The 22,737-nt window shown below is 36.0% G+C and overlaps 1 protein-coding gene across 1 annotated transcript in view; it reads left to right on the forward strand.

The window, feature by feature from the left end:
* The window catches only part of SPOCK3 (SPARC (osteonectin), cwcv and kazal like domains proteoglycan 3), a 170,320-nt gene extending 164,676 nt beyond the window's left edge, over nt 1-5,644 (forward strand). The window contains 6 exon segments of the mRNA XM_032686576.1: nt 1,627-1,689; nt 2,824-2,961; nt 3,930-3,979; nt 3,981-4,009; nt 4,011-4,047; nt 4,049-5,644. Coding sequence (XP_032542467.1) covers nt 1,627-1,689; nt 2,824-2,961; nt 3,930-3,979; nt 3,981-4,009; nt 4,011-4,047; nt 4,049-4,102 — 371 coding nt within the window. The 3' untranslated portion in view covers nt 4,103-5,644.
* The last annotated feature ends 17,093 nt before the right edge of the window (nt 5,645-22,737 follow it).

The raw sequence follows: 22,737 nt of genomic DNA on the forward strand, positions 1-22,737 counted from the left end.
TCATCAAAGCACTTCTTACAACAACAAAAAAAAAACAACTTTATGTAGCCTCAGCAAATACTCAAAGACTAAATTGTTAAAACCCAGTACCCACCCAGTGATGTGAAATCTCAGTGATTTTTCAAGAGCACACGCAGAAAATTGGTTGGTTGTCTGGAAGGACAACTCCTGAAAATTTGTTTTGGCACTGAGATTCCTGTGAACAGTACTTTGAAAGTGGAGCCTACTTTTAAAGTCTTCACTCTAAAAAGAATCATCATAGATTTAGTGTGAAAAACCTGGCCCACTGGAGGTGAGGCCACTGGAAATGTTTATAAGCTTCTTTAAATGTATTGGATATGTAAATGATATATAAAATGTAGAGCCAAGAGAAATTAACAACCTGCTGTCAGTAAGGGGTTATTATGGTCTTCTAGTTTTTATTTACTCTCTTAGAAAAGAGCTCATGAATAGTACCAAATGCCAGCCAAGAGGCTCTGTGTTTACCAGGAATATATTGATCCACAGTTCATCTAGGCATTTGTCACCAGAGTGCCCTGCAGGGACTGGGTTCTGTGTTCTTCATCAGTAAGCTAGGCCAGCCCCACTCATCTTTAAACTAACTCAGAAGGCTTTTTTCTGTTTGCATGGATAAAAAGGGCGCCTACATGGCAAAGATGTATTATAAATTGTCGGAGTCTGCCAAAATGTAAAACGTATTTAATATTCATGGAATATGAGATTTTGTCTGGGAACAGTATAAACTAAAGACATATGTGAGTAAAATCAGTAACACTAGTGCTGATTCAGAATGGGAAATGCTGTTGTGCTAATGGTCTAATGTAGTACACGATGTCAGTGTTCAGAGATTAATTAGTACTTTGTTGCCTTTGATTCTTTCATGTATTCAACAGTAAGGTATATACATTCATATCTTATTTTCTTCCCATTCATGGGACATACTGTGATTTCCTTTTATGGACAGTAGAAAATTAAATTTTTCAGAACTGGATTAGGCTATAACTGAAGAATGGAAAACTGAATTTTAATACCTATTCTACCTCTTAGAGCCATCCGTATTTTGGCCAACATTTTTAAGTTGGTTTGCTGAACATGGGGCTTTGTATCTTTAAGATCCAGTCTTAAAGTGTTGCCATAGAACCACAATCTTGCAGACTTCCAGTGAAGTAAAAAAATATTTATTTTCTTAGTGTAGTATGTGAAATACAAAACTTGGACATGACTTCTAACAAGGACAAAATGGAAGAAATTGAAAGAGCCATCCTTTTTCTAAGCAGTACATGAAGCAAGCTTCATAGTGTCATTCTGATTTTTGTGGACTGATCAAATAACATGTGATGGCCTTAACACTTTGGTCTAGCATTCCTTGATCCTCCAAACTAGTGACTAATGCTCACTTAGAGATGGGTTAACTGGGAGTGGTCCTCCGCACAAATCTATGGTGGTGTGCAGATTCATAATTCTGGAGCTGTAGCAAGATGCAGTAATTCTTTCATTTCAGATGTGTGTGTTTCTTAAGATCAGTAGTTAGAGTGACCTTAAAGTGTAGTAAACTGTGAAAACTTAGTCCTATGCTTTCTGTCCTAGATACAGTGTAATCTGTTTAACATTTTTATGTCGTTTTAGACCCACCTTGCCAGACAGAACTCAGCAACATTCAGAAGCAGCAAGGAGGAAAGAAGCTCCTAGGTGAGCCATAGATCATTTTTTGAAGGTTTTATTGCTTACATAAATAAGCCTAGTGAAACAGCAACATAAAATCAATATTAATTCAGCGAAGATAGACCGCAGTAAATTTCAGCTACAAAATTTATGAAATTTTTGAAAGCTATTAAACTTAGTTTTATTACCTTACCTACCAAAAGATCTTACATCTGTTTTATTACCCTGATAGAAGGTACATTTTCACAGTTATAGAGGGGACAGTCTAAGGCACTCCTAAATTAGTATCTCTGCTGATCCTTTAACTGTAATACTCTTTAGTATTGAAATCTTTGTTGTAAATCAGTTTATACTGTATCAATATTACTGAAGTGTAAAATCTTCCTTTTACCATTAACGACTGTATAAAAGCTGCCGTAAAAGGCTTTGCCCCAAAGCAGCCAAAACTGTATTTCTGCTAAGGATGATTTCTAGAAAGGACTATACACTTTCACATGAATGTCTTGTTTGTTGTGGTCTCTGGTCCAAATGAAAACCAGTGGATTATTAAGCCTTAGGCAGTCACTGCCTCACAAAATAAGTCCCTCTTTTACGTATAAATGCAAATTTAACAATCGATTTTTTTTACAGTTGGTGGTGGTGTGTTACAATGCATTTGTCTTCTGTGGTGAATAATTAAAATTACTGTGTAACTAAGTGGTTTGTAAAATAACATATTAAATACAATTAACTCCTTTTAGCAAATTGTTAGTCCAGGAAACTTGGCCCTTACTATTCAGACCTCTTTGTACTCTGCAGATGATAGAACTTCCCATTCAGGAGTGGTTTCTACATTTGAGCCTTTTCCCCAGAATACAGTGAATATCTTGACCAAGGCATTCAGGAAGAAAGGAATATGTATCACAGGATCAACAAAAAAATTTAAAGGAAGATTGCTCACTTTGTTTTCTTGAAATCAATCCAAGACTGCTATGTGTTATTTTCCCTCCCACATTTGATATACTGAGTCACTTCTGCTAACTGAATTTAGTAAAAGTAAACCAGTCAGTGTAGAGTCTGGAATGATGAAACAGCAAAAGGTAGTTGCTTTCCGCTATATTGTATGTTGGCCCAAGGGGCAGATTTTAATACACTTATTTACTACATATCTGTGTGTCACAGGGCAGTACATCCCCTTCTGTTGATGAAGATGGATATTACAACCAAGTCAGTGCCATGGAAGCATAGGGCAGTGCTGGTGTGTTGACAGATACGGTAATGAGGTAACAGGATCCAGAACAAATGGTGCAGCAGAATGTGGTAAGTTAAAAACCCTTTGTGGTATTTGATTTAGAGGTGTTATTCCCTTTGATTGCCAAGCAGGTTAAATTCTGCAGTAAGAACAGATGTGGGAACCCAACGACATGGATTTTCATGCAAAAAATATCAATGCATAATTTGTTATTGTTATTACTTCATTATTTTTTGGAACTTCTGTCACTGGGGTCAGCTATTAATAGACCCGTTATATATGCTTGGCATAGTGTCTATAAACCCAGGAAATGTTAATTTTCTAGAGCAGATTAGATAAGCTCCAGAATGTTCGATGGAATTCCTTTGGGTAATCGCATGCTAGTGAATTCAATTTGACTTTCTTTCATTTATATTTGAGGGAATTACCAAAAGTTTTTTAAAATCTTCCCTTATTTTTCCCTTCTGTACAGCACTGTGCAGCTTCTTCCAAGAATTCCCATGTCACCTTTATTTGCTGTTTATTTGATTAAAAGATAAAAAAAAGTATTTTTTTTTATAGTCATATATGACTCCTTTTCACTACTTCTGCAACAAAAGAACATAGCCTGAAGCAGAAAGTAAATTGAACACAGTATTTGAGATACAAGCTCAGGCCTGTTGTCCAACTGATCCAGGATCCTTTCTAAATAAATGGGCAGTTTGATAGATATGTAAGAACTGAATAGTAGTCGGTAGTCCTTATTGTCATCTGTAAGTTGGACTTAATTTTTTTCAGTTGTTCCTAGCATTATTTATAGTTCTACAAATCTGTAAAATTTGTCTCCGTTTGTTAACATTGAGAATTCATTAACTTTTGAAATTGATTACTTTTATTACAAAAAAATCTTCTTATTATTTGTATTTTATTTTTATGTCACATGTTGTAGTTGTCCTGGAAGTAAATATTCTGGTGTGCCTTTTGTATGCTAATGTAAAATATACTATAAATATGTGTGTATCTTGTGAGTCTTTTCGATAACTATCATACCTTTTAGCATGTGATTTAGAGACTTCAGGTGATTTTGCCTCTGGCGATTTCCGTGAAATGGGCAGATGAGGAAGATGATGAAGTGAACTAATGATGATGAAGATGAAATTGAAGATGATGATGAAGGACGAAGGAGATGATGATGTTGATGACGACGATGATCATGATGGATATATTTGATGATATTAGGGGGTCCTGTATTGTACCTTTCTAAGTTTCATGAGATGACATTTCATAAAATCCCTTTGCTCTCCGTGATCAAAAGGGTACTAACAAATATGTAGATTTGTATGATTATTTTCAAACATTGCAGCTGGAGTCATAGACTTTTTTGTTTAAGTAAGAATAATTATATTATGTGCTTTTGAGTTTTAAATGCCGTTGCGCTGAAGAAAACATATTGGAAATCTAACCTGAAGACAAAAATGTTACGTGCTACTGAAAATATAAATGGGCAAAACACGTATAAAGACAACCATTCTCTTTAAAAACTCTGATGAAAAGATTTTGCCCTTTCTTGGAACGTGCATGTCCTCTTCAGAACACATACCATACTCAACGTCAGTTCTGTCAGTGGTTTTAGGCCTTGAAGTCTTGCGGGTTGTCCATTTTATAAATCAGAAGTGTAATGGCAGTAGAAAAAACCTTGATGCCAAGTACATCTCACCAGCCTTTAATTAACCAAAGGTATGGAGAAAAAATTATCAGAGGGAAGACTAAAACAAAGTCCTCCTTTGAGTTTGCGTTGTAGTTACATTTTATTAGGGAATGGCTAGATTGCGGAAAGAATTTTTCAAAAAGCAGTAGCATGGACAAGCACCATTCTTGTAATTCTAAAATTTTCCTTGTCCTTATTTTTTTTTCTTTTCTTCATGTCAAGACAGTATAAGCTTTATCATTATTTACTCAACATTGTTTCACCCTTTGTTGTTTCTCTGTATTTCCCTCTAATCAGATTAGCATAAAAATTTATCATGGGGAAAAAAGATTGCCTTAAAATTGTATATACCTTTATACATGACTGTATTTCAGAGTATTGTCACTTGACCCAAGGTAGTTTTAATAAATGTATAATGACGTTTTTATTTTCTTAATTCAGGAAATAGTTTCGCTTTTATCTTAATTCATGTCATTTCTGTTACTATGCAGAAACTTAGAGAACGTAATGTAAAGGGTGCCTTGCAAAATAGAAATAGAGAGGTTTTAGCATGCATACCAGTATAGATATTAGGCAATAGGTAAGCACACCCAATTACCAATTAATACCATATAGGTACTGCTGCTGGAATGAAGAAGTGGATTATTTTAATTTTTCCTATTATTATGTAATTACCATGTGGACTAGATTATACTTATTGTGTAGAGTAGCACGTAAGATTTGACTGTAGAAAAATTACTTTAATCACTGTATTATGTTGGCATGTTAATTAATTGTGTAGACATTTCAGGACTCCATCATCTTAATTCATATCCTATCTGTTGGGTTTTGCCCACAATAAAATTGACATGACCTGTATAATGTGTTACTGCAGGTTGTAGTTTGACAAATGGATCACCGGTTTCCCACTGTTTATTAAAAGGAAAATCAGTTTCTTATTTGAATTAATTTCTACACATTAAATACTAAATCTAATGTTTATTCTGTGTAATATTGAAAAGTATAATGTATTTTCTTTTCTACTGTTTCTGTATAGTTTGCAAAATAAAGACTGTTGTAACCAACCCAGTATAACCCATTATTTTGACTTTTTGCGTAATCTGAAATTTTGAATCAGCAAGAATTCCATGTTTCAGATACATTTTATCTATTAAAATGTGTATTTATTTGATTAAAACCATTTATTAATGTTTTATTTCCATTAAGAATATTTGAGTAGGGCAAAACTCATAGCAAGCTTTCATTTTTCTGTAATTTTCTTGTTTTTTCTATGGCTTTGTTATGTACTTTTATGACATTGTCTTCATTACATAGTAAAGAGAGATATTTCTTTTCAAGCTCTGTCATAATTTGTGGGGCATAGTTGTATTATTTTCTTAAATAAAAATAGTTAAGAGTTTACGATTCTGATAGTGGGATTTTGTTAGAGAACAGTTTCTTAGCACTGAAATTAACTGATATAAAAATTGATTTTAAATAAAGAAGCTAAAGAAAAAGCGTTGTCATTATTGGCTGATACAGCAAGTACTGTTCTGGAGGGGTTTTTTATGTGATAAATGGTCATTAGATGACAAACTAAAAATGCATTACGTTAAAACTTGTGATATTAGGAGAATTAAAATGTGGAAAGAAAATTCATAATATCTTTAGTCTGATAGGATTGCAGTATGAAGACCTTTCTGAAAATAACTGTCATGCAGAAGAGCGTGAAAGAAGTTTATATTCTTTCTTCCCTGAAAATTCCCCACTGAATTGGAAGAAGAGGGAATGTGCATGCATTTCAGTCCCTGACGCATCAAGCTATCTATCATAAATTCACAAGTAAGTTAAGATAGCTAAATTTACTAAAGAACAGGGACAATGGAGTTTGGGATAATTTTGGTCATTTTTGTGGTCCAAAAACTAAAACAGCAACAACGAACACTTGATTATTGCTCATTCATGAGGAAAGCCAGAGAAGAGATTGACAGTGTAGTCTTCCTTTGAAAAGATCCTCTCTTTTTAAAAAAAAATAGGTAACTGTCTATTAATAATACTATGGCTTTGCTTATCTTTCATAATACCAGATGAAGTGGAAACCACTGAAGCATTAAAGAAATGCAGGAAATCAGGAGCGGGTAGAACAAATAAAGGCAAAGGCTGGTAACATAACTTACTAAATACCTAAACCATTCAGAGCTTTTCCTTTTTTCATTAAAGGCAAAACTTTGCACAGACATCTGTCCTCATGACGTGCAGTCATGCAGAAAGCAGTAGGGAGCCCTTGACTATTTTTATATTGTCGCAGTCATTGTTTGCTTTTTTTCTTGACCTTGTAGTTTCTGCACATGTATTTATAGATATGCAAGATAGTGGTGTAAATGTGGAGATTTTTCAGACACAGTGATTAATCCTTGTGCTCTTCTAAGGATGTGTGGAATTTAATTCTCAGTTTCATTGAAATAAGAATACCAACCTCAGTGCAATAAATTTTTTATAGTCTTGAGGGAATATTTTCAGGTCAAGCCACAGATATACTTAGTTTAAAAGCAAATGATTAGTGTCATATAGTTCTTATACAAAAAAAACTGGATTATTGTACAAGACTGAAAGAAGAGGGACAGACCATACAATAGTAGGAAGATTTTTACCTGTTTTGGTGCACATGGACAAAGAACTGGATTTCCTTTAGTATTATTTTAAAAAATCCAGTGCCCAGGTGGAATAACAAAATTTTTTCAGGAACTGGATTAATTTTGTGCTTCATAGGAAATTAAAAAATACCCATATTTACAGATTCTTCATTAGAGCAGTGTATATATTTCTAATTACTAAAGCTTTTGAAAATTGGATTTAAATAAAGCTGTGGCAGCACAAATTTATTTGAAATACAGTAATCCTTTTTACTGTTTTTCCACTAATCCAAATATATTAGTCGCAAATCATTGACAATTTCATTTCAGTTAGTGCAGTGGACATTAAGGTAGTTTGTCAACAACTTTGTCTGTGAAGAAAGAAATTGGAATTAACATGAGGAAGAAAATAATGTATTGGAAGAATCTTTGACTTAACCAGTTACCACTGGTGAGTAATTAAAATATCAAGTTTTAAAAAACTCAGCCCACTCCTGAAGGCAAGTACAATACTGGACATGCTAAATTAACAGAGACATAACCTTTGTTATGACTAGATTGCTGCTAGCACAGTGTCGCTGTACTCGCTGTAGAGGGTGGGTGCACTTTGCTAATTTGTTAATTCATCCACTTAAATGGCAGTAGAAATTGCTCTTTGAAGTCAAGGAACATAGCAAGAATGGGAAAAAAATTGCCTAGCCTAAAAGATGACATCTCTGCTTGAATTTTTTGTGGTGTTTCAGGTGCTAACTGAACCAAAGTCTGAAAAGAGACTTCTGCACTGTATCTGTCCTCTTGAAGGTGAGTTTTACAAGTGAAGTGTGTGTGTCTATTTTTAAAGAGAATCTCCATATTTTAATGTTAGTAATAATGCAAGACATTTTACATCTTTTCACCATCTTTCCATAAAACTCTGTAGAAAAATTTGATTAAAACCTCCAACAGGGATATGTACAAAACTCATCCTTGTGCCTGCAACAATTTTTAACCAAGATGATTGAAATTCATCACTTAAAATCAAGAGGGACAGGGAGATTGCCAGTTCTCCCCCTCTGCCAGTAACATTCACAGCTGCTTTCTGTACTCTTGGAGTATTCTGCAGTCTGCTGAATTTAAAAAAAAAAAGTATTAATACACATCCTTCCAGCTCTAGTCATCATATCATTATCCTGCTCATCAGGCAAACGCAGTTTTCAAAGATCCAGCAGTACCGAACACAAAGCACTGAAGATCTGCCCTGTAGGTCTTGCTATTGACATCAGATACCCATTTTTAGGAAGACTCAAATTTTTTTGCCTTTTCATAGTTTATTTACTTCACAGACTTTAACATAGTGACATGTGTTGGTGAGGTTGTCTGCTGGACTTTAGTTTCTGTGAAGAAGAGGAGGTTAGATATCTTTTGATGTAGATGTAATGCTTCTGATTAATTTCCATGTGCCTGTGGGACTTGGAGGGCACAAGAAGATTTATCAAGTTTGGGGTGTTAGAATAGAGTAGTGGTTATCAAAATTTTGTTTGAAAGCTAGCAAAGGTAACTCAGCTTTTCTTCTCTTTCAAAAAACATCCAGCAATAACAATCTACAGGGAGAGTCCAATTTTGCAGCCATAATGCCGTGATTCTTTTTCCTTATTTCTAAGGAACAGTGCAGTTTTTGAAAATGTACTGTAATTCAAAATTGATTGGGTTTTGAGCATTATGCAAAACTTCTTCAGGGCTTGTTCAGTTTTATTACACTTCCGTAATAAATTCCATTAATGCACATTAGTTCCATTGTGATGCATTGATATTAAGGAATTGAAACATACTTTAATTCAAAATCTGTTGGGTGAAGTTGTTTATTTGTTTGCTAATGTAAGCATTCATTATTAAAGGAAACAAAACTTTGAGATGATTTTATAGATGCCATCAGTATAAACCCAAGCCAAATCCCCCAAAGTAAAAAAATTACTGTAAACCATGTTTGATTCCTAGGAGGCCTACATTTTAAAATTGAGGTTGAAATGGATAAAACGTCTTAAGATTCTTATGGTCTAACACTGTGGCAGCTGCCTGAGAATACAGTTGTATTTCAGGGAAGTTTATATATTGATTTTGTGTTGGGAAGTTTTACATGTTCGTTTAGTGTGATGAGAGATTTGTGCAAACTGATGTCTCTGGACTGTGTTGTTGAGATTAAGTGTCTCCAAATGGATGTCGCAAGTTTCTAGGTTAGTGTAACTCAAATGAGAGTGTGCATAATTGAAATGACACCAGAACAGCACAAGATGTTAGTACCAGTCTGTGTTTCTTCTTGTGCAAGTGATCTTGTTTCCCTCAATTGCCCCATATGATTGGAAACATAGACTAGTTTCCAATGAAGGAAGTCAAATGTTGAGTAGGACTACTGCCTTCAGCAGTAAGAGCTCTAGGATCTGTCACTAGAAATCTTGCCAGAATATAGGAAGGAGGCTTCTTTGAAGACACAGCAGCTTAAAATGCATGGTGTAGATGAGACTGATAACTCTTAATAATTTTGTAAGGAAAGTCTACCACTAGTTTTAATTTATGCCTTGAAAATGTACCTGAATATAATCTTTTCTCACAGGAAGACAACTATTAATTAAAAATACTCAAAAAACAACCCAATGTAGTAATGCTGTAAGCAAGGCAAGCTAAAAGGAAAGAAAGGCAGAAAAAAAGTTAAGATGTGGCAACACAGGGTCTGCATCTATGTATTTCAGTAGCTGACTGATCCTATAATTGAATAAAAAAGTATAAGGATTCTAAATTCATTATTCATACTGCTCTTTCCACTCATAATTTCACCGCGCATGTTTTTATTAGGCTATATATAGCTATATTATAGCATATCATTCACATCAGAAATTACATGTGTGTGCTGAGTTCGGTTCCCATAGTGGCATCGAGGCGCAATGCATCTGTAGGAGTTGCACCATTGACCAGCCCAGAAGCTGAAGACATGTTACTGACACATTCAATAGTTCTTCAGAAGTAGCTTTATAGCAGATGTTTGTCCAGATGTAATCTAGTACATCCATTACAAATGCTTGCCTGACTCTGTCCAAGGAGTTGTCCAGTTGTTGTTTGTATAAATGGTAATTTAGATTCTGATGTAGGAGTGGAGTAATGCCACTAATAGTTGTATATCTTGTCCACTAAGATAGCTTGATTTTTATGTAGTAGCAATGGCATTACTGTTTTATCTCTCTGCACAGTAACTTTCATTTGAATCAGCAATACTGGCAGAAAAAGCACTGCCATCTAAGTATATTTCCTGTATCAGTTTTGTAAAGACAAAAAATTTCAGTGCTGACACAAGGTATGTCTTAAGGTCAAACAGGTAGTGAGTATTTACAATTCACTCCTATGATTCATAGATCTGACTTTCACTGCTAACTGCCTGGTTAACCGTTGTCTGACCATACTTAGATTTCAATTATGAGAAAGTGAGTGAAAGAAGCTCGCTTTTTTTTTACCCTTTCAAGTCTGTTACTATTAATAAGAGGTCAGTTTGTTTTAAATTCTCTCCCACTCCACTGCTTCTTGAACACCATTACATAACAATAGAGAGAAAGGGCCTAATAATCTTCAATAGCAGGAATAAAATAGCACAAAATTCCTGTTATTTGATGATGTACATGTGTAGGTCTCTTTCTACATGCAGACAGGAACCTTGCTGTACAGCCCCCATCTCCTTTGACACAACAGAGGGAATGTCATGAGCAGTGCAGGGTTTTAGAAGCCTCTTCTGCCAGGCACAGCTCATCTCTGTACTAGCTACCCTGCCCCTGTGCAGCTGATGTGGTTTTGCTGAGACCTGACCACAAAGGGTTCAGCTGTACCACAGACTGAGTTATTTGCTGAAGGGAAATTGCATGTGCCTGAGGGCTTTATGGTAGTGCTCTGCTGATGCCAAGTGTGATGGAAGAAAGGGAAAGATTTTTCTTTTTTTGCATAGCGAAGTTATACAAACTGGATAGTCCCACAACAGTGGCTTCTGTAAGCTCTGTACTTCATAAAAGACTTTTGCTCTTTGAGGTGTGTCAACTTTCCATTTCTCCTGGTTGGACTATAAGCCCAGAATAGCTAGCTGCTTTTCCCTGCCATTTTATCTGTCTCAAAAAGAAATAAATATTGTGCTCATGAGGTTCATTTCTAATTTTAATTCTTAACTTCACTTTTAAAGTGTTCTTGGTCTAGCTATTGTTAAAACAGTAAACTACCAACTTCACTTTTAAAGTGTTCTTGGTCTAGCTATTGTTAAAACAGTAAACTACCAAGGGGGAATTACGGAAAATAGTAATCTAGTGAGGGTGAGAAAGCCCCACACTGCTCTTCCTCCACCTTACTTTATCTAAAGGCTTTGTAAGTTTTGTGATCTTTATCTGTATCAGTCTGTAGCCAACATTTTATCCCATACATCTGGGATTATACCTGCTCAAACATCTGTGAGTTGCCAAAGCTACATTTTTCTCATGGGAAGAAATTCCATTCTCCCTCTTAAGACAGTGATTGCAATGCATAACTCTCAACATGTGATTTTTTTGTAAGTGTTTGTGTGTGTTAATATGCTGCAGGATCATTTCTTCCATTCCCTTGAGTTCTGTAGGACTAATTTCACATGCCACAAATGATCATCAACTCAGTATAAAAATACCAAAACATTGAACCAAAGGTACTGATATCCACTCTAGCTTTGCCTTTACCCTGTAGAAGACCATAATAACTGTGAGTTAGTAAAAGGCATTATGCCTAAGCAGTTCTATCTAGCAGACACTACCTGGCAAAAACTAAGAAGCGAAACAAATGTAAATGATTAATTGTTAGAAAATAGCTACTGTTTCTATTTGTCCAGTACAATAACGTGTTCTTCAGTGTATAGTCTATTTGTAGTGGTAATCTGAGCCCTTCTCTCTGAATCTTACTAGACCAGGTACTGTTTTTAGGCAAGGTACTATCATTTCTCCCCTAAAATAAATTCAGAAGGTCAACACATGGATTATACACACACAAAAAAAACCCTCCAACAGCTGTTAATTACAACTATAAGACTGACTTTTTTTTCCTCTTAATTCCTATTGTTGTGCTTCTAGACATTGCTCAGGTGTCTTGTTTCGAAAAGTGACTTCCAATCTTTTTTGAACTATGAAAGCATATAACAGATCCTGACTTTCCTTATTGAAGCTGTTGGAAAGAACCAAAACAGAACTTTTTTTACACATCCTTCCTGTCCTACAACTCATCCTTCAAGTGGCATCTTCTTAGCAGGCTCATGAAGCAATCAGCACATGCTCTGTAGAATTGGTCTTGACTACAAAGAAAGCAGGTATGACTTTCAATAGCTTCTTACTTTCAATATCTTCTTACTTTACTAAACTGTAATATTTTGTTCTCATTTTTAAATGTGAATTTAGTGGCAAGACTTTCATTATGAGGAGGCTGATCATTGTTATTCTACTCTCTTTGGCAATTATCTATTGAAAATCATCACAGCTAATAGCTAATCTGCTGAAAAAAATCAATTTTCCGTGCATCTGCATCTATTCTACACCTTCATTTTATCTATTTTACCACTAAATAATTCTGATCTTCTAAGAACTACTACAGCAGTGAGGAGGCTCCAAGGTTGCTTAACAGATCTCTTTCAGCAGAAGACCCTTCACATATGGTTCGTGCAGCAGCAGATGGCCAACTTCATACTCCCTGGGAATTAGCAGTTGACTCAGAAAAGTTCAAAGTACTATTTTTGCTCTTACACTACCTTTTCTTTGCTCTCACACTTGTTTTCTGGCTTATTCCTTGAAAGAAGACTTATCTAGTGGAAATTTGTCAAGTGCTTTGTAAAAGTCCAAATAATCAGACCATATGTCTTGCCATTGTTGACATTCATTGTAAATTCTTCAAAGGGAAACTCAGTGGTAGGCAAGAGCTCCTGGGGGGCTTACTGCCCTTTCCTTTTACTCGTTAAGTATAAGGATTGGGAAAACCACATCTGGATCCTAAGGGAAAAGAATACTGCATGACCTAGTGGCTGGAATTGATATTCTGTGTAACAGAATTACACAGAACCACAGAATGGGTAAGGTTGGAAGGGACCACAGTGGATCATCTGGTCCAACCTCTCTGTTCAAGCAAGGTCATCCTAAAGCACATGGCACGGGATTGCATCTGGACAGTTACGGAAAATATCTGGTGAGGGAGGTTCCACGGCCTCTCTGGGCAGTCTGTTCCAGTGCACGATCACCCACACAGTAAAGAAGCTTTTCCTCGTATTCAGGTGAAACTTCCTGTGCTTTTGTTTTCGCCCCCCCTTCCCTTCCCGAGGGCAAAATATATATGTACAAAACTGTATCTCTTACTTACTTCAGTTTAAAATTACATTTGCCACCATCTGCCAGATCCCATAATCAAAGTGGTGTTACGTCATAGTGACTGTGCTGGCAATGTTATAACTAACTTTATTTGTTGTTAGCCTTGCTAACACTAGGAAACACTGCAAATCTCAACTGGAAGCCTTCTCATACATTTCCCAGACCTAAATTCTTCTAATAGCTGCCAAACTTCGTTACTTCTCAGAGTCAAACCTCAGAATTTTCTCATGTGGCACTTGGCCATTTCACATTAAGTACATTTCCTCAGTGTGCACAGCGTGTACCTAGAGACAAGGCCAAATTCAGCTAGTGTCAAATCCTGTTTATGTCCCCACAGGGACCTTGCAGAGAAAGGAAGCAGATCCTTCTCTATAGTTTTTAAGAGTTAATTGGTTTTATTTAGCCCTTTTGGACTGCGTATTTTCTCTGGGGAGTCATTTATAAGACCAAATATGGGTGTAAATGCATGGAAGAGAAGAAACATTGGTATTGCCTTCAGATGTGCTCTTTTGTATGCATTTTTAGGAAGCTGTTTGATACATGACTCTTCCTATAATATAATTTTTAAATTTCCTTTAAACATGGTTTGTGGGTTTTTTTTCCCCAATCATGTGTCTTCCCTTTTCACATTTGCTTGTTAGCTTGGAGTGGAGTGACCAAAGGTGTTACACATGACTTAACACTGGTTTGTTCTTGGTATTTGTTCTTTAGCAATAGTCCTGATAATCAGTAATATTGATTGGCATGTAGGTATATAGAAATGTTTCTGAAGTGTCATTCCACAAAAGTGTCACTAAGTGTCTTCCTACACTTTGCAGATTTTGGTATTTTGATTATGCTACCTCTGGGACACCAAAATTTATCATCTTCATTTTTGAGGGTAAAATCTGAAACTTTTCAATGTAATTAAAAGATTTTAATTTTATTTGATATTGCAAGATTAGGACTAGAGTTATGATTAATGCTATTTGTGAAGGCAGTGTCTAATGAAAATTTTCAGGAGACGATGCTATTTCCATGGTTACTGCTTCAAAATGGGATTAATTCTATGGAGAGTTGATTCCAGAAAGGCTGTGGTAGTCACTACTCTCAGAGGAACACTAGATGACAGAACAAACAGAATGTTACCTGCCTGTGTTTGCTACACAGAAGATAAATTTGAACTTCTTTTCCTTAGAAAAGAGTGCTCATAAATTTTCTATTGCAGTACACAAACAGGAAGGCCTTATTTCTAAGCAAAGAATTAAATAAAAAGTAATAACTGCAATAATTAAAGGTTTTATTATGTAGCATGTGTTCCAGATTTTGGTAAAATTAAATAGTTACATAATTGCCCATTTTGCTTTTAAATTGTGCAAAATACCACATAAGTGTTAGCATATTAAATATTAAATATGTGCTGTGCAATAACGTAGATAAACCTATCAGTGTTCTATTTGTATTTGAGTTCTGCTCCTGATCATATAGACAACTAATCTTGTTAAAATCTTGACCATCAGCGAATGCCCTAAAGGTAAATTAAAAGCACAACAAAATTATTTTGGGAAGAAAATTAGGTTTAGGTTAGGTTCATTAGGAATTAAAAGCCCCACAATTTATTTTCTTTTTGAATTATTTTAAAGTGAGCTTCATAATTTGTCTGGTAAACATAGCTCTGAAATGAACCCTGAGGAGTGGGAAAATCTCCATCCTTGGAGACTTTCAAAAGCCAGCTGGACATGGTCCTGGGCAACTGTTCAAGATGGTCCTACTTGAACAGAAGGTTGGACAAGATGATGTCCAGAGATCCCTTCCAGCCTCAGTCACTCTGTGATTCTGTGAATGGAAATAAGAAAACCATTTTCTATCGCTATTCATCTGTTCTTCCTCATCTATTTCCTGTTAGAGAGTGCTAGAAAACAGCCTGTGTTATTTAGAACTCCCATTATTTAGGTACCACTTACTGAAATGGAGCCAAGATCTTTCTGAGCCATCCATGTGTTCTGTGATACAACTCAAAGTAACCAACTGTTTTTATATGTAAACCAGGACACATGTTCCTATTTGATGTGAATTTCTGCTGGCCTTTGGTAAATTCCGAGAATAATTTATATTTTTTTTAATTGGAGGGGCGGAGGGGTGGTGGTGGAGACAGGGGATGCAGGGGGAAAATGAGAATTACAGAAGGAAGTTTGAGAGAATTGATATGCAGAAGTTGATATGAATAAACTCACAAGACTTCCCTCTTCCAGTAGAAGAACTGTTCTGTATAACACATGCCATTTGTTTTTATTTAACTCAAGATACAGGCAAACTGTTGTACTTGTCAAGGATTACTACAGGCCATGCATCTCTACTGTCCAACAAACTTTATACTAAATCATGGTTGCCACTATTTTGATACTTCTTGTTGATCTGGCTTTTTCTTCTTTTAGAAAAAGAATTGTGGGGGTTTACCATTTTCATATTTGTGAAAGTTACCACAAAGTTTTCCATGTCATTATGTTTTATATCTATTCATCCTGTCTGCTAATGGCTTTAGTAAACAGTTTCTTTCTCCTGCTATTTGGTGTATTTCACTACCTATCTTACCTTAAAATAAATCTGGGATTAAAAGCTTCATTTTATTTCACCATTCAGGAACAGATGGCCATAGGTTCGTTGGACTACTTGCAAAAGTGATTTGGATTTCACCCAGAAATATTGAAGCAAATGTCACTAGGAAGCCCAATGACAGGAGAGAGCAATCCTCTCTCCATTTCTTTGACACCAGGACTCCTAGTAGCAGGTTTTTAGCCAGTAGAAATAAAAGCTCTAGAGAAATCTTTGAATGATTTTTTTTTTCTGCTGTCTGTCTTTATTAGTACCTTAAATATTTATTGTATGTTAGCTGTCTGGAAAGAAAGGTTATCATGGCTAAGGAGTAAAAAGAGTCAGGACTTCAGTAACTCCACAATCATAACAGAAAAAAAACATGTTTTCTAGTGACAGCAGAAAATGGGATGGACTGACAGCGTGCTGCAAGATCTCTGATAAAGTGAGTAGTTACAATATGATGTGGCAGCTAAATGATGAAAGAAGAAACTCTTGTATTATTTCCATGGAAAAGGATGATTGATGGGATGCCAGATTTTTTTACCTAGTCTCTGCAATTTTGTGATTCAGAAGCAAAATGCAGAAAACCTTCACACAGTTTGCAAGTAATTTCTCATAGTCTGGTAAATAGTATTTTTGGCTGAGAAAGAACAGAAAAATCTGTACTGAGGAAAAGTTAGTCTTGCTTTATTGCCTAAATGTTGCAGGATGTATTGAATAAATTCCTTGTAATCGAAGTGCTACAGGTCATGTTTGCTCTAAGGTCATGTTCCTTCAGCTTAGGTGTTTTTAATGCCAGTCTTGAAACCTCAGTCTTCGCTATAGTAGCTTTATGAGTTACCATTGGACTAGTAGGAGAGCAACTTTTTAAATTCTTCTACCATCTGGAAAAAAAAGCCCCTAGTGGGTCTAAGAAACTTTCACTTGCTTTGCAGTCAAAAAAAAAAAAAGACAAATTAATGACAAGACACAGAGGAACATTTTATCACAGCCTCACAGAGCTGATTTGCCTGTCAAATGTAAGAAAAAGAAGTCCAACTAATCCCCTAAACACATAATAGTAGCAAGTTCTCATATTTTACACCTGAATTGCTGTAAAAAAATATGTTAAGAGGCCTAAAAAAAGCTTAAAAAAAAAAAATCACTCTTTTCTCTGGTTATTTGGAATGCCCTGTAATGAAGTTACTGTCAAATGAGTCTGTAAGGTGTCTAGAAATATATATATATATATATATATATATTTATGTATATATTATATTTATGTAATATATATACAGGGAAGCCATGAATATCCATTACAGGACGATTTATAGTCATTCTTGCTGTGACAAGATGGTTGTGCTCTAAAATCAAATTACAAATGGGCCTTAACTTGTGTGATCTACGTTTGGTTTCACATATCACTTCTGGAGTCCATGGGCAGCATGTGTCCCTTCAGCTGTAGATCAACACTACAGTCATTCTCAGCTGTCGTCTCCTAACAAGGTTCTGTGGTCTTTTATCCCCCTTGCTCCTCTGCTGCAGGGTGATGGAGTTGCATTGAAAGGGAACTTTGATCCCATTCAGTTTTTTCGTTCCAGACTTACAACTTGTGCTTGTGAAAATATGCTATGGATGGCAAGGGAACAACAGATCTGTTCTTTGAGGACTGCACAGTGATGCAAGGACAGAAATAAAGGACAAGGGTGTAATGGCATTTTTGTTTGTCTGGTAAAAAGTTTCAGATAGATTGGTCTAATTATAGTTAAATACCAAATGCAAGTGGGAAGTCATTTAAATTCCCTAAACCAGATGGTCTAATTCATCTCTCATTTAAAGCACTTTGATTTGAAAATTTTGAAAGGGTCTAATTCTTGATTTTATCACATTTAATTCTAGAGAAAGGTGGGAGAGCAATGTATTGCCACTTAGGATTTTAGAGTCTGGGTGTATTAAATGAGAACTTTACCACAATGAACTGCCACCATCTTGCTGTTATAGCAGTAAACCAGACGTGCTTTCCTATTTGTTAGTTTCTAGCTCTAGATGAAAACCATTAGGAAAGCAAAATCTCCTTAGCCACTCACTTTCTAAAAATATTCAGATTTGCACTTTTCTTTCTCCCTGCAACCTGAAACAGGTGTGGATACTGCAGTGGGTGGTCCTTACCAGTTTTGTTTTCATTTTTTTAAAACAAACACAGAAGAAAGCCTGGTAAGTCCAACAATGCATAGCTGAACTCTTGAGACTGATTTACTGACTTTATCTAATGACTGTGGGAGGTCTGAAATGGATTATCTCTGAACATCTACCAGACATTCACTTGCTTGGGAGCTGGGCATTTTCCCCTTAGCATATTGACTGGCCTTTCCTGTCAATACTGTTTTGTATTGAATGAAGTTTGAAGCCCAAGGAGACTTAAGAGGTTAAATCTATTGTCTGAGGCTTGTTTTCCACAAATATTGTCATGTTTATCTGGAAAAGCACCATCAGGGTAAAAGGATTTTGTATTCTCTATAGTTATGAGGATTTTGAAAGGTTTACTGAGGCCAGCAGCAAAGAGATTGCTTGAAACGAGATTTCTGTGATCATTTATTTACAGTAGTTTAACATGAAACAATTAACAGTGTTGTGGTTTAGGAATGATATTCTCCAATTTAGTACTCCCACTAAAAAACCCCACGTGCTGCTCCCCTTCCCCCCTCCAGCTGGTGGTGCAAAAGGCAAAGATCATGGGTTGAGATAAGAACAATTTACTGTCTCATCTTGGCTACTGCAAAAAATTAACACTGCCCTGGCCAGAACCAGGACAAACAGGTAATAAGCCCCAAATAAAAAATTATCATTAGTTACCCTGACCTACTGTCTTTACAATCAGAGGTAATGTATTATTTGAAAGAGATTGTGTATTCAGATACACATGTTCTAAAGAAAAAAAAAAAAAACAATCTGAGTGTTTTATGCATTCTTATTCAGTTATTCATGTGCAAACTTTGGTACTGAATATTTACATGAACCTGAAGCCCTGGCTTCTCTGGTAGTTTTCAAAGTGGAGTTAATGTGCAGCTTTAAATTTTGTGCTATTTCAACAAATTTATAACGGTGTGGGGACAATTTTACTGGAAGTTTTTTCAAAATAATTACCTGAACTTGACATTTTTGGGCTTACCATGTAATGATTTCTCAATTTCTCAGTTGGTCTCAATAAAAAGTTTCTAAACTTTTTTCCTAGTGGAAAGTCAATACTCCACACTCAGATTTACTGTGGAGTTCAAGAAGAGTGCTGCTTTTTGCTTAACTTTCTCCTGTGACTGACTTGCTAGGTAGCTGCATTCATAACACTCTGCTGTCTCAGCTTGACAGGCTTAGCACTTTTTTTCTCTTCCTCTGAACTTCCTTAACTGCCATTCTAGCATATTTCAGGCTTAGATACTTATAAGTCATTTAAAGGCAGACTTATAATGATGTACTGGGAAAAGTAGTTCTCAGCAGAATTGTCAGAGCTGGTGGTCGGAATAATGTACGGATCCTTTTAGTAATGGGAATGATGGCATCTATCTGAAGGGAGTTGATGGGGATAAAAATGAATTTTGCAAAGCGAGTTCTCTTCTGGTATTCAAAACTGTTTCCCCTGAATCCATATTTTAAGTCATTGATTTGTTACTTATAGGAATCACTTACTATTGATGGCCTTGATCCTCAAGGGCTTTGCCTTGGCTGAAATTTTACTTTTTCCTGGAGCATATGTGAGTAGTACCTACATGGGAGGCCTTAAGGAAAAACCTGGATGAATATCATGAGTATGTCAAACTAAACCCTAGTGTTTTATGGTCTCTGCCATTAGAGGTTACTGTATTGCTGATGCAAATTCTGTAAAACTGTGTTGTAGAGAACTGAACCATCGAAGTAATTGCCAGGCTGCCATTAAGATTGTGCCCTATAATAGATGCCAACTGAGGGGCAAATTATGAAAACAGAACTTCTAGCAAAAATTTTTTCACCAGCTTGTAGTCTTAGTTGAGAAGCACAGGAAAACATTAAGACAGTGTCTATCTGTTTTGTCACTGTCATATTACCTTATAGGTTAAAATCTATCCATGACATAAAAGATGTGTGAACCCTTCAAGCCTGGTCTGTTATTTCTGTGGCTGGTGATTAAATTACAGGGTGCTCTTCTCAACAGACTCTTGCTAAACAGTGTTAGTGAGCCTCCTTGTAAACATGCCATAGGATGGGGACAAATATGCTTCTTCTAAAATACAATGGCAAAACCTGATAATAGTGACTCTTACTCTTGGGCCAAGTCAGAACAGTCCTACTTATGCTGAGCCTGTACACAACAGAGGGTTTCATCTGCTGCTTCTAGCTGGGTAGTGTTTTAATATGCTACAGGCTTTTGGGTTTATATAGGAAGAAGAGAGGTAGATTCTTGTCAAAGCCCAGGTGCATCTTTCAATTTTTTTGTTTTTGAGACAAGTCAGTAAAGTGCATGAATGATTTTTCACATGTAATTTTGAGTGTAATCAGGAAATAAAATCTATACTTGACTGAAAGACTCTGAATTTGGTAGCTATGGCAGCTGCAGATTTCCTAACGTTAAAGTACTTATTGCTATATGCATTCACCAAAAAAACGGAAGTTCTGCTTTTGTGCTCCAGGACAGTCCTTGTCTTTGGGCACAGGTCACTAACTGAGGGCAACCAGGATGTCCTCAAGAAGTATGCCTGGTCTGAACATAGATCCACTTCATCTCTTGTTTATATTATTCGATTGTCTGACAAAGTGCCTCAGAGTAGTTTCTGAAGTGTCTGTGTGCACAGGAAGTTTGTATTTTTTTCCCTAAACATAGGTGAACTATTTATAATAGTTACTGGACTGTGCTGGTATTCATTCCCCATCTGTCTTCCCAAGATGAGAGCTCAGCTGAAGGAAGGACATAAAAAAAGGGATTTTATGTGAGAGGGTGTCTGAAGAAGGAGCATGCTTTTTCTTTGGTTAATATTTTTTTATATTTGCTAGCACAAGCACACAAGCTGTAAAGAATCAACAGTAGTGACAGCAGAATAGGGTGTTTGTTGAGGTTATTGATGCTGAAGGTACATTCTTCTTCTGAAGTTCAATAACACTTCTTAAATAGGATCAGTTTGAAAAATCCTTCATTGCAGAAAATGATTTATCTGTGTGCAGGTTGAATTGCAACAGGTCAGAGTTTGCGTTTAACCCAGAATGAAAAAAAAATTATTGTATATTTGGGCTCATGCAAGTAAGTGGACATTTTGAAAATCAGAGATGTGCTCAAAAGTGAGAATTATTAGGGATTTCTGGAAAGCTCTCCCTTTTTTTGGCATATCAAAGACTTATCTTGTGGTCAGCAGCTGACATCTGTTTCTGTGTTCTGGTATATCATAAGTAGCTTTTCCTGCTTTCACCTAAAGATTAGAAGATAATGCTCTAGGGTCAAAGCTTATTCTAACTTAAACCACTGAAGTTAATGAGCAAAACTCTGCTCTGTCACATTAATACACCTGCTGGCCTGAAGTGTGTTTCAATGATGGAACTTATAAAACCACCAAATTTATTATTTTGTTAGGGTTTTTTCCTCTCAGCAGCATGGATGCAGCTTTACAAAAATCAGTGAAGATGATCCATGAGGTTATACAGGGTGTAAATTCAGCAGACAGTTTTTTCTCTGAAGTTGCCATGACACTTTTGAACTAACCTTCAGACAACTCACCTTCTTGTACCTTTTCTTTTTTATAATGTAGCAGGCATTAAAAAAAAAAATCCAAAGCAGTAACTCTGTTTCACATGGAAACAAAGACAGAGAGAAAGACATCTGTCTAGAAGTTACTAAATATTTCGTTTTCCTTGAACCCTGAGAGACAAAGTATACATTTCTAAAAGATTCTATGCAAAAAGAATTGTAGCAGGATCTATATGAGTTAATAATAAATTGTTTGCAGAAGTTCAAGAAAACAGACCTGTAAACTTCAGACAACTAGTAACGTCTTACTGAAAGAAAGGCATTTTGAACCAATATTTCAGAAGGATGTTGTAACCTGATTATAGGCAGGTCAGTCAAATACTGTTTTCTGTGGAGGGGAACGTCAGGAATTGTGTGACTGATAATGGATTATTGTTTGATATCAGCAGGCATTTTTTTACTGCATCTGAATAAGCAAAGGCAGGGTTGGTACAGAAAAATGAAGCGCATTTGCTTACTGCTCTTTTCATGCGTGTGTTAGGTATGAAAGTGTAAGGGTCCAGAATGCTAAGACGATCCCAGATATGGAGGTAGAAACTGGACTACTTTATTGAACACAGGAGTGCAATTTAAGGGTCTTGGAGGCTGGACATGTTAATGAGGAGGACGAGATGTTAATTAGTGGATGGCTTTATGTTAACTAGAGGATTACACAGGTTTCTGGTACAGTTACACAATTGATTAATATTTCCCTTAACCAAGATTACATGGGGGGAAGAAAACAAAGGGGTTTCAACATGGTTTGATAACTTAATCTCAAAGTCCCTCCTTATCCTGCTTCAGGAACCAGGTTAATCCACATGGTTGTACATCAACAGGTCTTGTGAGGAAGGTCCAGTCCTTCAGATGCAGGG

This window comes from Chiroxiphia lanceolata, chromosome 4, assembly GCF_009829145.1.
Source record: "Chiroxiphia lanceolata isolate bChiLan1 chromosome 4, bChiLan1.pri, whole genome shotgun sequence".
In the NCBI taxonomy this organism is placed as follows: domain Eukaryota; kingdom Metazoa; phylum Chordata; class Aves; order Passeriformes; family Pipridae; genus Chiroxiphia; species Chiroxiphia lanceolata.